This window comes from Neomonachus schauinslandi, chromosome 5, assembly GCF_002201575.2.
Source record: "Neomonachus schauinslandi chromosome 5, ASM220157v2, whole genome shotgun sequence".
In the NCBI taxonomy this organism is placed as follows: Eukaryota; Metazoa; Chordata; class Mammalia; order Carnivora; family Phocidae; genus Neomonachus; species Neomonachus schauinslandi.
Window position 1 is genome coordinate 168157491 of NC_058407.1, and position 17817 is coordinate 168175307.

The 17817-nt window shown below is 52.3% G+C and overlaps 1 protein-coding gene across 1 annotated transcript in view; it reads right to left on the minus strand.

The window, feature by feature from the left end:
• CUX1 (cut like homeobox 1) overlaps positions 1–17817 on the minus strand; it is a 252534-nt gene that overhangs the window by 17526 nt on the left and 217191 nt on the right. Inside the window, exons 19-20 of the mRNA XM_044915279.1 lie at positions 16311–16473; positions 15759–15815 (exon numbers count right to left, since the gene is read on the minus strand). Of these exons, the coding sequence (XP_044771214.1) occupies positions 15759–15815; positions 16311–16473 (220 nt within the window). The remainder of the gene's footprint in view (positions 1–15758; positions 15816–16310; positions 16474–17817) is intronic.

Sequence of the window (17817 nt, forward strand, 5' to 3'; positions counted from 1 at the left end):
CTGAAGGTGAAGGAATAAGGCTTTCTTCCACTCCATGTAATTAAAAATAATTAAAAAAAAAAAAAGCAGGAGTCCTGGGCTTGGCATTAAGATATGAACTCGGGGATGGGGCTACCTCTACTAGCCGGCTGTGTTCACATGAATGACATTCACAACTTCTTGGGACATCTGGCTTCCTCATCTGGAAAATGCCAACAGTGTTGCAGTGAGGACTGAACCTCCCACATGGCTGGTGCTAAGAAACACAACCTGAATTTGATGGGTTGGTTGGTTTGTTTTGTTTTTAAAAGCGGTTATTAAATTGTATTGAAATGTATTTGTTGGGACGCCTGGGTGGCTCAGTCGGTTAACTGTCCAACTCTTGGTTTTGGCTCAGGTCATGATCTCGGGGTCGTGAGATCAAGCCCCACGTCACGCTCCATGCTCAGTGCAGAGTCTGCTTCTCCCTCTGCCTCTGCTCCTCCCCCAGCTCATGCTCTCTTCTCTCAAATAAATAAAAAAAGAAGCCTTATTTTATCATCATTCGTAAGAGCAGCTCCTATGTAAGCTAACATCATTTCTCATGCACTCCCTGCATGCCAGGCCCTGGGCTAGGGCTCACGAGAATGACCAACCGCGCTCCTCACAAGGACCTCAGTGTGAGGCAGGTATATCCATTTCCCTCCTTTGACAGACTTACGATGCCCTGTCTGGTGACACAGCCAAGAACCGGTCAGATGTTCTGTATTCAGAACAGCCCACCCATACAGTGGGGCCCGAAACCGGGTGTCCATTCGTGGCAGCACGACTGGGCCTGCCTTCCAGGACACGATTGCTCTACAATCCATATGTCACCATGCATGAATCTCAAAAACGGGATGGCCAGCACCCAAAAGCCAACCCACTACTGGGATTAGGGAAGGGAACCAGAATGCACGTAGTACCCAGTGATAAACGGAGGGCGTTTACACACGGCTGCATCCGATTCTCCGCACTCCAGGCGGGGAAACCAAGGCACAGACAGGCAATATGACTTGTCCAGGTCACGTGGGTGAAGGGTCTGAACCAGACTGAGAGTGGAAAGCCTCGGTGTTTCCACCCACCCTTTGTCTGGCAGTCACTGGAGTAGCCGCGTGCCTGCCCTTCATTCGTTCATTTGCTCGCTCGCTCACTCAGGCATTCTGAAAGCGCCTACTCTGTGCCATGCAGTCCGCTGGGCACTGGGGATAAGAGAAATCAGACACCCATTTTGCTTTGGCGGCGCCCGCAGACAGCAGGACTGGGCCAATCGAAAATGGGCAATTTGCATACTGGGAAAGCCCCTGCACACAGCTCATCTACCCGATATTGACAGCAATACTAAGGTGTTACATTAAGAAGTGACCCATGTGGATTACATTTTTTTTTTTTTTTGCAAAGCTTCGAATCTTGCACAGGAGTCGCTTGGTTAGTAAGATACAGAGAGCAGAGGCAGTGACTTGAGGCCCTCCGAAATTCATGAGGCATCCAGGAACTATAAAAGGATTATGAAAAATATTATATTCCAAAAACAGCAGGCAAACAACAGCTGCCTTAAGTTTTCAACAGAAGTCAGTTGAAAACGCTCACCCGCCATAATTTCCAGAGACACATCTCCCTGCAGTTTATCCGATCCACCGTTGAAATTTCCATACCCGGCCCTCTATCTGCAGTAATAATAACCCAAATTCCATTTAGTGTTCATTTGAGCAGTCAGGATAAAGTCATTTCTTATTATCTCCCCACTGTGTAAAAAACAGCTTGAAGGTAGGAAGTCAGCAAGCATTTTCACCAAAAAGTAATTATTGTAAGTGACATTTTTACTGCTGGCATGCCATAAGGCGAACTGTGCATTCAGAAGGACAAGTTGCTGAAACAAAATGACAGGGTACTCTGTGACATTCTGACAAGAACCCAAACATTATTTAACTGGTGGCTGGTCTGATGCACCACTTTTCATTATGTCCATAGTTTAGGCTTTGAGCCCCTGCCAAGCCAGGAAATTCCAAGTGACTATAAAGACAGACAAGTATGGGGAGATGGGAGACAGGAGGGAGGAGTTGGGGGGGTGGGGGGTTGCCGAACAGAGCCGGGGAGCAGCATGGCCGGGGGCCGGCACGTGGAAATGGGAGCGAGGGAGGAAATCAAGGAGACAAGGAAAAGGGGGTGCACGGGGGAGGGGCAGAGTGGAAGACAGAGCCAGAGGGGGGATGGCAGGCTCTCCAGCTGCGGCTCTATGGTGGGGCCAGGGTGTGCAAGAGGTCCTGAGGCCCCTGGTGCTGGCATCCTGGGTCCAGCGGGAGCCCTGGTGGCCTGGAAGGACCTGCCCCGCTCGAGGCCTTCCCAGTGGACAGGGCTGACAGCTTCGAAGGCCACCACAGGGTGACCAGCAGTCTGCAATGCTTCTCAGTGGAGTTCAGATGTGGGTTCCGTGATGGAGCCGCTGAACCCAAGCTGCTGTGTCGGGTCTCGCTTGCCTTCTTCTAGGAGAGCCCCCACCCCCCAACCTGAGCCCCTCCACCTCAAAGGTGCACAGTGACGCTCATTTGCTCTCCTGTATTTTTGTCAGAAATCCATCAGACCCACCCCACACGGTCACGTGAGACCCCTTTACCAATGTCCCCAATGCCAAACCCAGCCCCAGCGGTGGTGGCTGTTTAGACGGGCTCCTCAGTCCCGAACCCCGCCTCCGGGTCAGATAGCAGACACTCGCGCCCCTTAGGACCACTGCCGACTTCTCCAGGCCAAGAGAAAATGTGGAGTTTTTTGTTTTTGAGCATGAGCAGCCTTTTGATGGATTAGCATGGGCTTGAAACAAAATACATGGATACTTTAATAGATGTCAGAACTTTCTACACCCCTGGATATTTTCTACTGAGAAAGGAACAGAAGGAACCTAATAACATACTAAGGTGTGTCCACGCTACAAAACAGCCTTCTTCCCAAAGGCCGAGGCCTGGGTCTGACGCCATGGGGGAGTAAGGGAAGGGGCCTCACCAGGTCCCATTCCCAAGGGTCCCCGGCAGTCTCCCCCACCCGCAGGAAGGGTCCATTCCCAAATGGGCGGTGGCATCAAGCATCAACACACACCCACACCCAGGTCTTGCCTGCCCCCTCCTTGGGCTGGCAACACTCTCTCTGGCCCTGAGCCAGTCCGGGCATTGCCTGAAATCACTGAACATCTCAGCAAACCTACCAGATCCCTTGTTTTTTCTTTTTTTTTTCCCCAATGGCAGAACGGAGTAACCTGTGCAACGTTTTGGGCAGGAAGAGCTGGGGAGGGGCCTGACGGGCTGGGTGGGACCGCCTGCTGTCCCAGGAAAGGGAGAACGACTGTCGGTCCTAGTTTCTTCTGGAACACAGCACATCAGTGCTTCCTCCCTCATATACCCGGCCCCCTGCCAGCACAGAAGGCAGGCAGATGAGACAAGATCTCTGGCGCACAGTAGGTACCGGGCTGTGCATGTGCGTGAGCAAAACATTTTTTAAAACTTGTCCAAGGAAACTCGCATAGTGATGTAGAAGCCGAAATACTTTACTTATTAACAAAGAAAAAACCCCCCATAAAAGTAAGGTTGTTACTTAACTTGGGCCATGTATAGCTTACCTCCCCAAACTTGACCTCTAAGCCACTTGAAGAAGAGAGGGCCTGTGTCTTTCATTCAGTGAGGGGGCCCTTCTAAGTGCCAGGCAGGGTGCTAGGGGATGGGGCACAGTGGGGAGCCGGGCAGATGTCATGAAGCAAGTCATGGTCACAAAGACCCTGAGACGAGAGCAGGGCGGGGGCGCTTGGGGGGGCAGGTGTCACCGTGACATGGAAGCTGAGCCTGGGTGGGCCGGGTCACACACTAAGAAGGGAAGGGGCCGCGGGGGGGGGGGGGCAGTGGAGGGCAGCCGGATGTGCCATCTGGAAAGAAGGCTCTGAGGCGTGCTCCAGGGTGGGGACCACGGGCCTGGGAAGCAAAAGAATCCGAGAGACACTTAGGAAATAGAAACTGTGTGTGTGCGTGTGTGCGTGCGTGCACATGAGCGTGTTTGGGAGGGTGCGTAAGAGGAAGAGAAGGATGGAGATGGACTGCCAGACTTTGGCTTAGACGACGGGCGGGGGTGGGCGCGGGGTGCTAGTCACTGAAGGGAGCAGTTCTGGGGAGACAAGGCTGAGTCCAAGGTTGGGTGCATTTCACCGGAGGGGGGTGTTGAGTTCTTGGGTCTGGCAGTGGCGGTGGGCCCACGGTGGGAGGCAGCAGGACCGTCCTTAGCTGGTCACCTCAGCCGGGCGCACAGCACCCGGGGGTGCGGGACATGTTGCCTCTGTCACTTGGAGATCTACGGATGCTCGGCTCCTCCCATCAGACACCATCTTGTGCAACCGGGCACTTCCCTCACTCTTGAGGTGGTTTTTCACTCTCTTTTCTCCCCAAACTGGGAAAGCATATGGGGGGAGAGACGTTCTCCGCAATCCTAGGCTGACCCAGGCGGCGCCGTCCTGCCTGGAAGATTTGGGGCGTCCGTCTGCCCTCTCTCAGGGATCCTCATATTTCTAGTGCATGTTTTATAAGCTCTGAAGGGAACACGCACATCAAAGGCGAGTTTGGGAATTCAACGTTCATTTAATTCAGTTCAAAATTAAAAACGCTCCTTAAATTACAATTCGTCTTTTGTAGTGAACTCAGCCTGGCAAAGCTGCAGAAGCTGCACTGGGCGACACACTTGGCCCTGCTTCAGGAGCTTGGTGCTCACCCGGTTTCCAGCTTTTCTGCAGATCCATACTGATTTAGAAATAATGCTTTCAAATTACCTTCAATAACCTTATTACTGAACCAGCTGTGTGTATGAACACTTATCAATGCGTCCCTGTGCATTAAGAGAAAATGTATGTCATACAAACAGGCTAAATATATATTACCGAGATGGGAAAAAACAAACCCTCTAGTTAAATTGCTTTGCTGTAATCAAAGATTAATCACTGTGTGAGCGTGAGTGAGCGTGTGCGCCCGCACGCCCGTGTCCTCTCTTTTTCTCCAGGCTTCCTTTCTGGCTTTGGGCAAACCTGCCTGGCCTTCACCGACAGCCACGTTCCCTGGCGGACAGGTCACACACGCTGTGTTGAGAGCGGAATTAATTTTCCCAGATTTCGAAGAGGTGGTTTTGAATATGGTTTTGTTCCTGAGCCTTCTAGGCCTGCAGCTCAGAAACTCTCCTTCCCCCAGGCACCCTGGGGGACCACAGGCTTCGGAGTGCCCATCTGTGCAGAGGCTCGAGCGTCCGCCCCAAGAGCAGCCCGTCCCCTCTCAATAACACCGCCAGGCAGCCTGGCGTGTGGGTAATGATGTTTGGGCTGTGACGGAATGTTCCTTAGAGGATCCAGGGCTGATGGCAGCCGCCGAACAGGCCGGTGTGGTGGGCTGCGCCTCGGCTTTCCATCCGGACGCGGGTGGGTGAGCCGACACGGCACCGGGTCGTGCGGGGCAGAACCAGTAACATCTCCGCCGTCCGAGATGGTACTAGGAAAGCTATTAAGGTGCGTTATTTTACACATCCTCCTAATCTCTCCATACTGCTTTACTTAATTTGTGATGAAATTGTTGAGAAAGGGTACTTAATGCAGGACAGTCAGTAAAAGTAATTTATCATCTTCCTGCTTCAGTGCTCACGTTATCAGCGAACTCATTTTCTGCATTCACCATGCAATCAGCCTATTATTTGCATATTAATCAGGCAGTGGACCATGAAAGAACTGTATCCCAGCCAAACGCAGCACTATCTCAGGAGAAACACTCCGTAATTATCATACATCAGTGTTATGATGTGGTAATTGATTATAACATCTTTCTGCTGCCCCTGGGGAGCCCCTCTCCTCACCCGGCTCCAGGCACTCTGGACAGATTGTTCTTTTCCTCCCCAAAACAGAGGAACCACGGCTGTTCTCTCCGGTTGCTGTTTCGGTGGAGTATTGATTCTCTCTTCCGATTTCAGGAGGTATTTCAACCACGTGGAACAAAGCTAACCGTGAGGCTCGGGGCCGAGCAGGTCTAGCCAGGAGGAAGGCACGGCCCTCTGGACTCGGCGTCCTCTCTCTCCCTCTCCCCCCAGCTTTGGGCTTCAGAGGTGCTGCGAACAGCTTCCAAGAAAGTTTGTCAGACAAAATGCTGCAACTTCAGTCCCTCCTTGTCGCAAAGTTGGTACAAAGGCAGTTTGGCTGCCTTATTTAGGTGCCAAATGACAGACTAATTTTGGTCCTCTTGTAAAGGACAAATCCAACATCTGCCAATTCAGACTCGGGCTATATTTAGGGAATCCACTTCCAAAGGGAAGAACAAAACACAAAATCAAGATGAGGCCGGTGATGGAGTCTCCTGGCTCGCTCTCTGAGATGCCCTCCTCACACCTCGTGAGGACCCTGACATGGCCCAAGGGCCAGCGTGCATGGGGCTGGGGCGCCAGGGGAGGCCGGGCCAGCTCAGGGCCGCCGGCAGGGAGAGGGCAAGACAGCCAAAGGGCGGGTCTGTCCTTCAGCAAGGGAGAGGGCCCTGGGCCACCGTGTGTATTTTCCTTGGATGTAGATGGGAAGGGTTTCAAAGCAGCATGGACCCGTCTCACAGGCCGGATGGATTATATATGTTCCATCGCAAAACTTCATAGAGTTGGGTCTGACTCTGCCACTGACTTGTCCCTGGGTTCTCTCCTCTTCTCTTGCCCAGCTCCTGGCTGAAATACAAGGGATGCATCCCAGGGTAACGGAGGTATCGGATTTTTTACTGTCTTTTATCTTGGATCTGCTTTTTTCTATTTGTTCAAATGTGTAATTTGAGCCCAGTTTTGTTCCCTGGTTTGAAATGTGGCCTTGACTTCTCTCTGAGCATAGTTCCAAGGACCAACCCCTCCCCCATGGTGGGGGGGACTGAGCCCTCAGGCGTGAGTGACAGCTCGCCTGGACCCAAGCTGGGCCGCTGGTCTCAGGACCATTTTCTTGCCTTTTCCATCTTCTTGACTGGGGCCAAATCACCTCTCATCTCTGGGCCTTGGTGTTCTCCATCCGTAAGATGGGGGAAATCATTTCCACTTACTGATGAAGGATTAAAGGTGTTAGCACTGTGCCCAGCACATGAGAGACACAAATATATGAGTTTCCTCATTTTATTCCTACCACCTTTTTAAAACTACTTGAAGATGTTTAGGCATTTAAGCTTTCTTCAGCCTTCCCTAGAACCAAACCACTGAAAACCCAAGTCCTCGTTTGCTCCTATGACCTACTTTTGCTTCTTGCACTGAATGCCCAATGTACTGTAAATTCTGTTTTCCGAAGAAAGTCTAAAGGGGAGAGAAGGCAGACGTGTCCAGAGGCCCGTGACCAGGGCCTGCAAGGGCTTTCTCCGAAAGGAGAGTCGGGGTGTGCTGGCACAGAGGGGGATGGTATTGTCGCTCACCTGTGCCGACAGTCACCCCTATATCCTGACAAGATGGCCTGGTTCCAGAACGGTTTGCTCCAGATGGCATGAGCGATAACCTGCAGTCTTATTCTGGAAGCTCAGGATTTGGGGTCAACTTTACACAATGGTAGATGGACGGGCAACTTCCGAAGACGGATGGCATTTCAGAGAAGCCAAGAGTCTGGAGAGCTGTGCGCAGGTCCTCCTTTGGCGGGCCCGTGGAGCCAGCGGCGACCCAGCGACGTTTGCGCTCGACAAAGCTCCACCCAAGGAGTGAGTGGCTGGACTTCTTTCCTGTTTTAAAGCCAGAGGCCTGACATTGGGGTGTGCACGTGTATGACCCTGCAGCTCTCCACGCACACTCGAAGCAGCGTAGAATGGTACTGGTTGTAGCAGCAGAAGTAAAGGTTCAAATAGCGTTTCCTCTGTGCCAGCCTGTTCCAGAGGCTTCTGTACACAAAGTTGTTCAAACCTCCCAACAGCCTAGGAGACAGGGACTGTCTTCTCTCCTTTATAGAAGACACCAACACTCAGGGAGATGGAGTCACTTGCCTGAGGCCACACAACCGCTCATTGGCAGAGGCCAGATGAGCCCTTGGCAGTCCGCCGAGCCTGCCTCGTCTCATTGCTGCTCACGGACGCTCGAGGCCGCTGACTGTGGGACAGTTTCTTAGGTTTTGCTGTTAAAAGTAATTTATTTATTTATTTAAAAAAAGATTTTATTTATTAGAGAGAGAGAGCGTGCGTGCACAAGTGGGGGGAGGGGCAGAGGGAGAGGGAGAAGCAGACTCCCCGTGGGGCTCGATCCCAGGACCCTGAGATCATGACCTGAGCCGAAGGCAGACGCTTAACCGACTGAGCCACCCAGGCGCCCCATGTTAAAAATAGTTTACATCTCGGGCTCCTGGGTGGCTCAGTTGGTTAAGCGACTGCCTTCGGCTCAGGTCGTGATCCTGGAGTCCCTGGATCGAGTCCCGCATCGGGCTCCCTGCTTGGCAGGGAGTCTGCTTCTCCCTCTGACCCTACCCCTCTCATGTGCTCTCTCTCATTCTCTCTCTCAAATAAATAAATAAAATCTTTAAAAAAAAAATAGTTTACATCTCTCTCACTAGTGATTGGTTAAATGAAATACGGTATATATCCAGATACGGGATTTCCTATGGCTGTAAAAAGAGGAGGAAATTCTTTGTGTACTAGCCTAGAAAGTCTCTACCATATATTGCTAGTTGAGAAGAGCAAGGCACAGGACCTTGAGGCCTGCATGCTCCCTTCTGTTTGGAACAGTATCTAGATATAGGGACAGGGTACAGGAAACCGGGAACAGGATCATCTCTGGGGAGGGCGGTTGGGGACCTGGGGGATTAGGGAAGGTGGGCGACTTATTTCTAAAAAAAGGTGTAAGTCCTTCGAAATCTTGCCTTTTTATAATCATGGTGCACTTCGTTTATTCAAGAAAACCCCACAAATCATAATTTTTAAGAAAGTCAAATAAATCTCTTATTTTGAGTTACTCTAATTCTCTCCCCTCTTTCTTTTGGTAGAGGCATGGTGGCAAATCCCACTTTATGCCAGAAAAGCCTTTCCCGGGAACGGTGAGGCCGACATCTGCTTGAGAGCAAACCCCAAGTGGCCTGCCTGCTCAGTGCTGGCTGCCCAGGGAGGCCTCTGCGGGGCTTTCAGGTACAGCATGCTCCAGGGGAGGGCAGGCAGGGCTGGGCCTCCACTCTCCCCTGCCCTCCTGTGTTAATGTTGTAGTAGGGCTGCTTCACGTGACTGGTCCCCCGCGACGAATCCCACAATAGTCCCAGTGGCTACGAGAGCTGAAAAGCAGCATGGGCACGAGCACGAGGGGGAGGTGATCCCGACGAGTCACATTTTGAGGGAATTTGTGAGAGGACAGCCTCCTGTCCTGTGGCATGCCGGCTGGGAGGGGGACCCCCCCTGAGGCCCTTGTGGGCTTGCTGTGCCCCAGCCTGCATCTCGTCACTCTCGAAGGATTAGCTGTAGTACAACCAAACCCCTTCTCACCCGAGCTTAGCCGAGATAAGGTTGACAATTTTGGAAAGACATTAATTAGAAGGAAACGCACAGAGCACAGTTTCCTTGACCATCCTGGCAGGCACGGGGAGACCCCTCGTTCTTGGAAGAACAAGTTACGGCACTGCACCCAAGGTGAGCAAGGAACTTTCTAGGCCCTGGTGGGAAGTTCCCTAAGGCCTGCCGGGGCTGGGGGTTTCAGGCCTGGCTGGCTCTGGAGCATACACTCCTCAGGCCCACCTCCACTTGAGAAAGAGCCACTGGCGGGGGAAGCAGCACTTCGGGACGAGAGGCAGCAGGCCAGCATCCCAGGCCCAACACCGCCAGGGGCAGGTCGCCAAGGTCACCCAAAAAGAGCAAGGCGCCTCTGTCCGTCCCGCGTCTGCACTTTCCTTCTTACTACACAAGCCTCTGGCCAGCACAACAGCAGTTACACACAGGAGAGACAAAATTCCCCCAGCATCCACTTTCCTCCCGTCACTCTGGTATTATTTAATTTATTTTTTTAAAGATTTTATTTATTTATTAGGGAGAGAGAGAGAAAGTACAAGCAGGGGGAGAGGTTGGTAGAGGGAGAAGCAGGCTCCCCGCCGAGCAGGGAGCCCGATGCGGGGCTTGATCCCAGGACCCTGGGATCATGACCTGAGCCGAAGGCAGACGCTTAACTGACTGAGCCACCCAGGCGCCCCTATTATTATTATTTTAAAAAATATTTTATTTTTAAGTAATTTCTACACCCAACGTGGGCCTCAAACCCACAGCCCCGAGATCAAGAATCACACGCTCCACCAACTGAGCCGGCCAGGCGCCCCCTGCTGTCATTTTAAAAGGAAAAAAAAAAAAAAAAAGCCCTCTGAACAAGGGGCTTCTCACCTTTTGCAAACGTTCCACGCATGCACGTTCTTCCCCGGCTATGACCCTCCCGCCCGCAGAGCTCCATCTGTAATGTCCTCCTCCCTGGCGCCTCGGCCCTGCACGACCCAGCCCCTCACTGGGGCCCCGTCAGCACTGCGGGGCCTGCGCCCACACCTGCCCGATGACAGACAACAGGAAGGGAGGCACCTGCATCCCGAAACCTGTCTCTTCTGACCTTAGAAGAGGCAGTTATTTCTTTATTATGGCATTCTTGATATAATAAAAGCATCCTCATGGAGGTTTCAACCAAGAAAGAAAGAAATGAACGGAGTCTTCTGAAAGCCATTGTGTCACCACATCTTGGCGATGATGAGCGGGCGCGCAAGGCTGAGCTCCACGTCCAAGGACGAGCAGCAGCCGCTGGCTCAGGGAGGGGCACTTTCTGGTTAACACGTGGCCTTCCAGAATTCTCCTTTGTCTGTCTGTTGTCTGTGGCTATGTATAAGTCAGTTATATACATATCTTTTCAGGAGTTAGAGTAATTCTTTCTGGAGAAAACCAGCAGTTACTATTGTCGATTTATTCTGATGAGAAGAGAAGGGGGCGCCTGGGTGGCTCAGTCAGTTAAGCGTCTGCCTTTGGCGCAGGTCCTGGGATCGAGCCCTATGTTGGGCTCCCTGCTCAGCCGGCTTCTCCCTCTGTCCCTCCCCCCGCTCATGCTCTTTCTCTCTCTCAAATAAATAAATAAGATCTTAAAAAAAAAAAAAAGAAAAGAAAAGGGGAAAAAAAATCAAATCAAGTCTAGTCTAAGGCGCTGGATGATGAGTTTTAGACAGTGCCATGGAATCTTCTGGGGGGTGCAACTAGCCCCTCCTTTTCCTATTAACACGCTATCCAAATGCCTGCATGAGAATCCTATTGCTGAGTTCAAAGCGCTAAAACCCTGGACATATTTTCCTGGTCATCTCACGGGCACGAAACGAGAGTCATTATGCATATTACAAAGGAATGTCAGCCTGTCCCTCACCAGGGGCTGTGGCCACGGGACTCTCCTGGGTGCATGAGGCCACGTACAGCACCCAGCCCGTGGCCATCATGTCAGCGAGGGGGCACATGTGAGACCACCCACATTCAAGACACTGCAGCAGCTGTCCCCTCAAGAGGCAGCTGATGCCCTGCTGACCGAGAACAGTGACACGGAGCCATGGAATTCTCCACGGGGGGAGAAGACTTGGAACCCACAGTCCCTGACTGACACATTGGGAAAAAAGCTGGATGTTTTAGAATTAATCCGAGGAGGCTGGGCCACCCTATCGCTTAGACAGTTTGCAATAATCCATCTGAGGCCGGGGTGGAAGCTTATTAGCTACAGTAACCAAATGCTCTCGCGTACAAAGCGGAGCGCGCTTGTTCTCTGTAATGTAATGACTGACGTCGCATCCAGGGAAATCTGTCCCCCCCCCTTTTTTTTCTGCCCCTTTTAGATTGCCTCTAGTCTCCTTCCTTCCCTTGGGGCAAAAAGATTAATCACACCAAGGAACTGTGAATATGAAATGAGCTTCAGGGAAGGAAAATGGAAAAAAAAAAAAATCCAGTGGTTTACTAGATCGTATCTACCTACTGATCTACGTACCTACCTACCTACCTAGCTATACGTATGCACGCATGCAACTCCCTTCCTTGAACCTCAAGGTTTTCTTTTCTTTAAAAAAGCCTGCTGCCTGATAAGCATGGAGAGCAGGCCCCACTCAGAGAAAACAAGCCTCACAGCCCCACCCCTTCTGTAAGTGCTTTCTTGGCTTCCCCAGAGCCCCGCGATTGCTGAGCAGTGTGAGGTCGGCTGATGCTCGATACCTGGGATGGAAGACAGACAAAAGGAAGACGTGGAGAATCAATCCCCAAAGGCCTCCCCGTCAACTCCACCTTTAAATACGTTTGCCATCTTCGATCAAAGACGACCCTGGATAGAACTGCAGACGCCCCTCCCCAAGACACTGGGAACTTTGAAAGAAGCCAACTCAAAAATGTTTGCAGAGGACTAGACTGCCTGGAATACATTAACAAGCATCTGATCGGAAGTTCTGGCCTTTAACCGCCCCCCCCGCCTACTTTTAAAGGTACTCATGTGATTGGCACGGAACTCCCTACTCTCCTGATTCTTCATCAAGGCCCCCACAGCGTCCAAGAAAAAGCACAGGTCACCAGCAGAAAAGGGCATCAACCTTCCTGAATGTCCAAGGCTGTCGCCCCAACGCTCAGATCATCAAAGGAACATTCAGGAATGGTTCCGGTCACCAAAAGGAACTGGTGATGTAATTCAAAGTTCAGTCTCTCTCTCGTTGTAAAACTCATCAGCGAGCTTGACATACAGATCATTAAGGAAAACAGAGACCCTGAGGGGTGACAGCGCCGGGCAGAAAGAGGCAGACAGGAATTCTTTAGTGAGGCAAACAGATTCTTGCGTCAGCAGTTTGCTGTTCAGATGAGTGAGACCACTCTACTCGTGGGCACCTTATCGCCATGGTAACTGAGCACAGAGCCCTACACTGGGCCCTCTCATTCTCTGCTCTGAGACCATACCTATCTCACTGAAGGGCTGTGGACAGAAGGCCAGTCTTCCAGAGTCCTTCCACACTTGGGAGGCTACCCTCACCACCAGGCCAGCTCAGAGGCCTGGAGGCTCACACGATGGGCGCTTCTCGCCGATGTTCAGGAACCAACCAACCCAGGGTTGGACTGATCTTCCCGCAGGCAGCTGGTTCTACCATGCTGAGCCGCCTTCGACACAGGCCTCGAGGAGCCATGACCAAGGACAGCATCTTTCTAGGTCCAGGGGGCCTCTTGGAAGGATTCCGTGGTAGCCATGGTGAGAACAGAGAAGCAGAATCCTGGGGAAATCCTAGAACTGGGGGCTTCACTACCGTACCTTTGGGGCAGCATTGCTGAAGCTCTCCTCAGAGACACTGATTCTCTACTCTGTCGGGGAAGATTCTGGAGTCTCCTATGGGCATCCATCCTGACGATTTACCAATACTCATCATCGTAAAATAATTCTGTTTTTCGAATCTAAATTCCACATACTGAAAAGCTCAGCTACTTTGATTTTTAGAAATACTCTTGAAAGGATAACACTGATAGTAAAGAAATTTCAAACAAGGAAAACTACTACCCACAATCTTGCCACTGTGATAATCGTCCTTCTTGTTTTGACAAGGACTTTCCAGTCTTTGCCAATCCAGAGAAACATTTTGGCTTAGCTACCATCATGATATTAAAAAGTTTAGGGGTGTCTGGGTGGCTCAGTCAGTTGAGTGTCCAACTCTTAGTTTGGGCTCAGGTCATGATCTTAGGGTCCTGGGATCGAGCCCCGCATCCGGCTCCGCACTCGGTGGGGAGTTTGTTGGAGATTCTCTCTCTTCCTCCGCCCGCCTCCCCTCCCCACACTTGCACGCATGCGTGTGCACTCTCTAAACTAAATAAATAAATCTTAAAAAAATTTTATTTTCCTAGGATATATGAAATATTTTTCCATTTCTCTCCACAATCATCATCCTTATTGTTTCTACGGATTCCCTCTTGCTGACTGACAACGGGCATGGTGGGTGAAACGGTCTGCAATCCGTCTCCCGTCTGGCTGAGGAGACACAGGGAGAGACCCGCCTGCTACCTCTTCACAGAAACCACTGAGAAGTTCTTCAGTGCTCACTTTTATCCAGAGGCTCCCTGCCTCCGCCAATCTGCAGACTCTCCACGAGTTCTATGCATCGCTTTATTTTATAAAGTAATCCGATATCTTACAAATACCATTTACGTCCCTCTGAGGAGCCCGGCGTGGTTTTCCCACGCTGGGAATGTGACGATGGAAGTTCCAACAGGGTAGCAACTACCTGCCGTTCGATGAAAGAGCGAAAGGCCATTCTTTTTAAGGATTTGTTCGCACATGGAGGAGATTTTGGCATCGATCATAACTGACCTGGAACTGCAGGAGACTTCACGTTTTATTTAGGAATAAGCGATTTTGATCTAAAAAACGTTCGTCACATCCTGCCAAGTTTAGTCCTGACTCTGGTGGGGCAGCAAATACTCTCGGAGGGCTTAAGGGGAGGCCAGCCTTCTGCGGGAGTAAGAGGCAAGGCTGATTTTCCACGCAAATGTCTGCAAAGCTCTGACACAAACGACTCTGTGCATTATTTGCCCTGATGCATCTGGAAGGCCAGCCAGGGCCGGGTGAGTTCTCTGGGGCTTGCTAACGAAACTGAGCGACCCAGAAATGACGCGAGAAGGAAGTACCTGGGATCCTTCTGCGGGTGGACAAAGCTCTCCACATAGATGTCCAGCCAAGGAGACCAACGATCCAGGTACGATATGGCCTTCCGCACCCCCATTTTGGTCAAATTCAAATCGGGAACACCCCGAGCACAAGCTCAGCCGGGAACTTTGCGGCAAGCGCCCCGCTCGGGCTGCATCTGTGCGTGGGTTTGGCATCTCGCAGCGGTAACGGCCGCTGCCGCCCAGCTGTTCCCCGTGCTACACATGTTTCCCCTCGTAAAACTTGCAGCGGGCTGGCGGGCTTCACGCTCCTCACTTAGCTTTGTTTGTGTTTTCAATGAATCAATGGGATATGGAGACTAATCAACATGTTTAGAAAAATAAAGGAAAAACGAGGAGCAGCTCAAGATGCTGGCTGTTCCTGGAAGCTGGGTGAGCCAAGCTCTGCGCTAGCGGGAGCGCGGGGAGGACACGCGAGGAGGTCCGGGAGCACGGTGCCGCCGCAAGGGGTCCACAGGGCAGAGATGCCGCCTCAGAGACCTCGGGGCTTCAGATGAGGTGAGGGTCCCAGCCGGCGGGCACTCCAGGCGCCCCCACCTCAACCCGCCTCCCAGCTGGATTCGCATCCTCAGCCCCACTCTTCCGGACATCACTGGCTCTGTATCCATTCACACCCCAAACGGCTCCCAGGGGCCCTCTGCCATCTCCTTTCCGTGACCCTGCCGGCCGCTTGCTTCTTCTCCAGCCTTCCTGCTTGAAGGTGGCCCCAAGTTCTTCCAGATGGACTCAACTTCTCCCCGCCATGACCTTGCTGGGGGAGCATCATGCACCCGATCCTGTCCCCTCCCATTCATATGGAAGCCCCCCCGGGTACAGAATCTGTCTCTGACTTGGACCCCAGCCCCCAGGCCTGCACACCTAGAAGCCACAGACCGATGAAAGACTTTGGTGGTGAGCGGGAAAACGCTGGAGGAAACCCTCACTCAGCTGTCGACTCTCCTGGTCTCCATTAGAAACTAGGACCACGAGAACCTAGCGTGCCAACGGGATACGGTGTTTTCAGATCCAGAGCCAGGGATCCTCTGAGTCTCCCGGCTACAGACCAGAGGACAGGAAAATGTACAGGGGAGGGAAATATTTCACACAAGACAACAGAAATCAGCTGGTTACCTGAGCTCACACAGCCCTGCTGCAGGGGGTCCTGTAGTGACGTCACAGAATGGAGAACTAAATAAGACAAAGGGTTACAATTAAATGAGGAAACAAACCCCAGGTGCTTAAAGCTTCCTAATGCACCCAGCGCAGCGGGGCGGGGACAGCGTAAGGGCCCCAAAGGTCCCACTCCTTCCAGGGGGTGGCCAGAACTCGGGGCCATGCAGGCAGACACTGCTCTGCCAGGGAAAAGCCGGGACCCCCCGGTCGGGAGCAGGTGGAAGCCGGAGCCCGTTCTATCTCTCACCTCTGTGCCTTTGGCTGATTTCCTCTCCTGATTCCCTGATTTAGCTACTTGACTTTTACTTATATTTATGTATAAACAGCATTTTCTTAATTAGTAACTCATTTTCCACTGCTTATAAAATTAGCTAGGCACAATCTTCTCTCCCCTCAAAACTGAAGTCGGTCTCATGGCAACAGGTTGTGCAGGAAGGGGGCAGCTCGCGGCCTCCCCGCGTATGTTTCCCCGCCCCCACCCGTAGGCGCCCAGGGCAGGGCCGCCCTTACCTGGCCCCTGCTGCCCCTGCACAGGCAGGACACCCTGGCCCAGCTCGCCGTTGAGCCAGAGCTGCATCCGGATGAAGGGTTCGCGGCCTTTCTGGGTCAGCTTGCTCCAAGGCTTTGGCCGGGACAGCATGTCACTGACGCTGCCCTGGGACAGGCCCAGTACCTGCAGTGGCAACCAAAGGCATGGCATCAGTGGCCAGGATTTAGTGCGAGGCCACAAAATCCGCCAGCGATGCACAGAGAGCCGTGGAGAGGCCGAGACGGACGACACCCAGTGAGCACTTTAGGGGCTGAGCACAGACCCCCGCCCCCGCCCCATCCGTCCCTGCCTGGTGGATGGCGCCAGCCTGGGGCAGGGGAATCAGCTTTCAAGGTCACCGGTGGGCTGATGCCCTGGCACGGGGAACCCACGGTTCCAGTCCTAGCTATCTGCTCCCAGGGAGAGGGGATGGGATCTTGCCCAGGGCCTCGATCCTGCCGAGGCCGCGGGGCTGTCGTCCCGACACCCTGAGGAGGAAGCGCTGAAACCATCTTGCTCTTTGGTGGTGTCACGGAAGGTGGAGGTGCTGGGGCCACAGACCCGTTTAGCGGCCGGAGCAGCGGATGTTGGCGGGATGCGGGAGGCCAGTTGTCTTTGTGGCGCTGGGCCAGGCTGACCTGTAGAGAGGTTTGCTCTCTCTGACCACATCCTGCTCTGCAGTGGGGGCCCAGAGGCGCGCCGGCGGCGGCGGGGGCGCCAGCCTCGGAGTAAGACTCACTGCAGACGACCGGCAAGTTGCACGTACATGCCCGAGTTTTCTGAACGCTCACATATGGCCATACATATGTATGGGCACAAACACCCCCCACAGGACACAGATGCAGCCCAGAGATATTTAGGGGCTGCATTCGATCACTCTTTTGAAAAGTTCTCAAGTTCCAGAATAAACTGCACTCACGGGCCAAACAAGTTCAACGTTATTAAGTCTCTGCTAAATTTAAGGCATGAGCACAAATGTCTATTTAAATGTTCTCAAATGATATTTTTACAACACTGAACTAGAAATTTCAAGGGACTTTAAATTCTCATCCTCACTTCTCTCCACCCCATCACCTTTTGCAAAATCAGGACAGAGAGATCACAATGAGATGTTGTAAGGATCCAAGGCACGGTACGCTGCAAACACTGAATGGAAGGCAGGACAGTGTGGGGCTGGGGGGGATGCAGGAGGGGACGGAGACCCTGCGTGGGGCCCCTCGGAGGCCACTACCGCCCCCGCTACGTGCCCCTCAGGGAGGCTGCCTTTTAGGGGAGTGGAGTGCTTCTCATTATGCTCAGTAATTACTTACTGAATCTGAAATGATGCTGGGGTATTATGTTTATCTTCTATTTTACGGCCCTGGTAAATCCCCATTATCCAGAATCTGTTACCGGGAAGTGCCAAGAACAGAAAGGGTCTGGGGGGGCTTACTCACAAACCACTGTACTTTCATGAGCCTGGGAGGGAAGACATGGAAATGGGGGCTT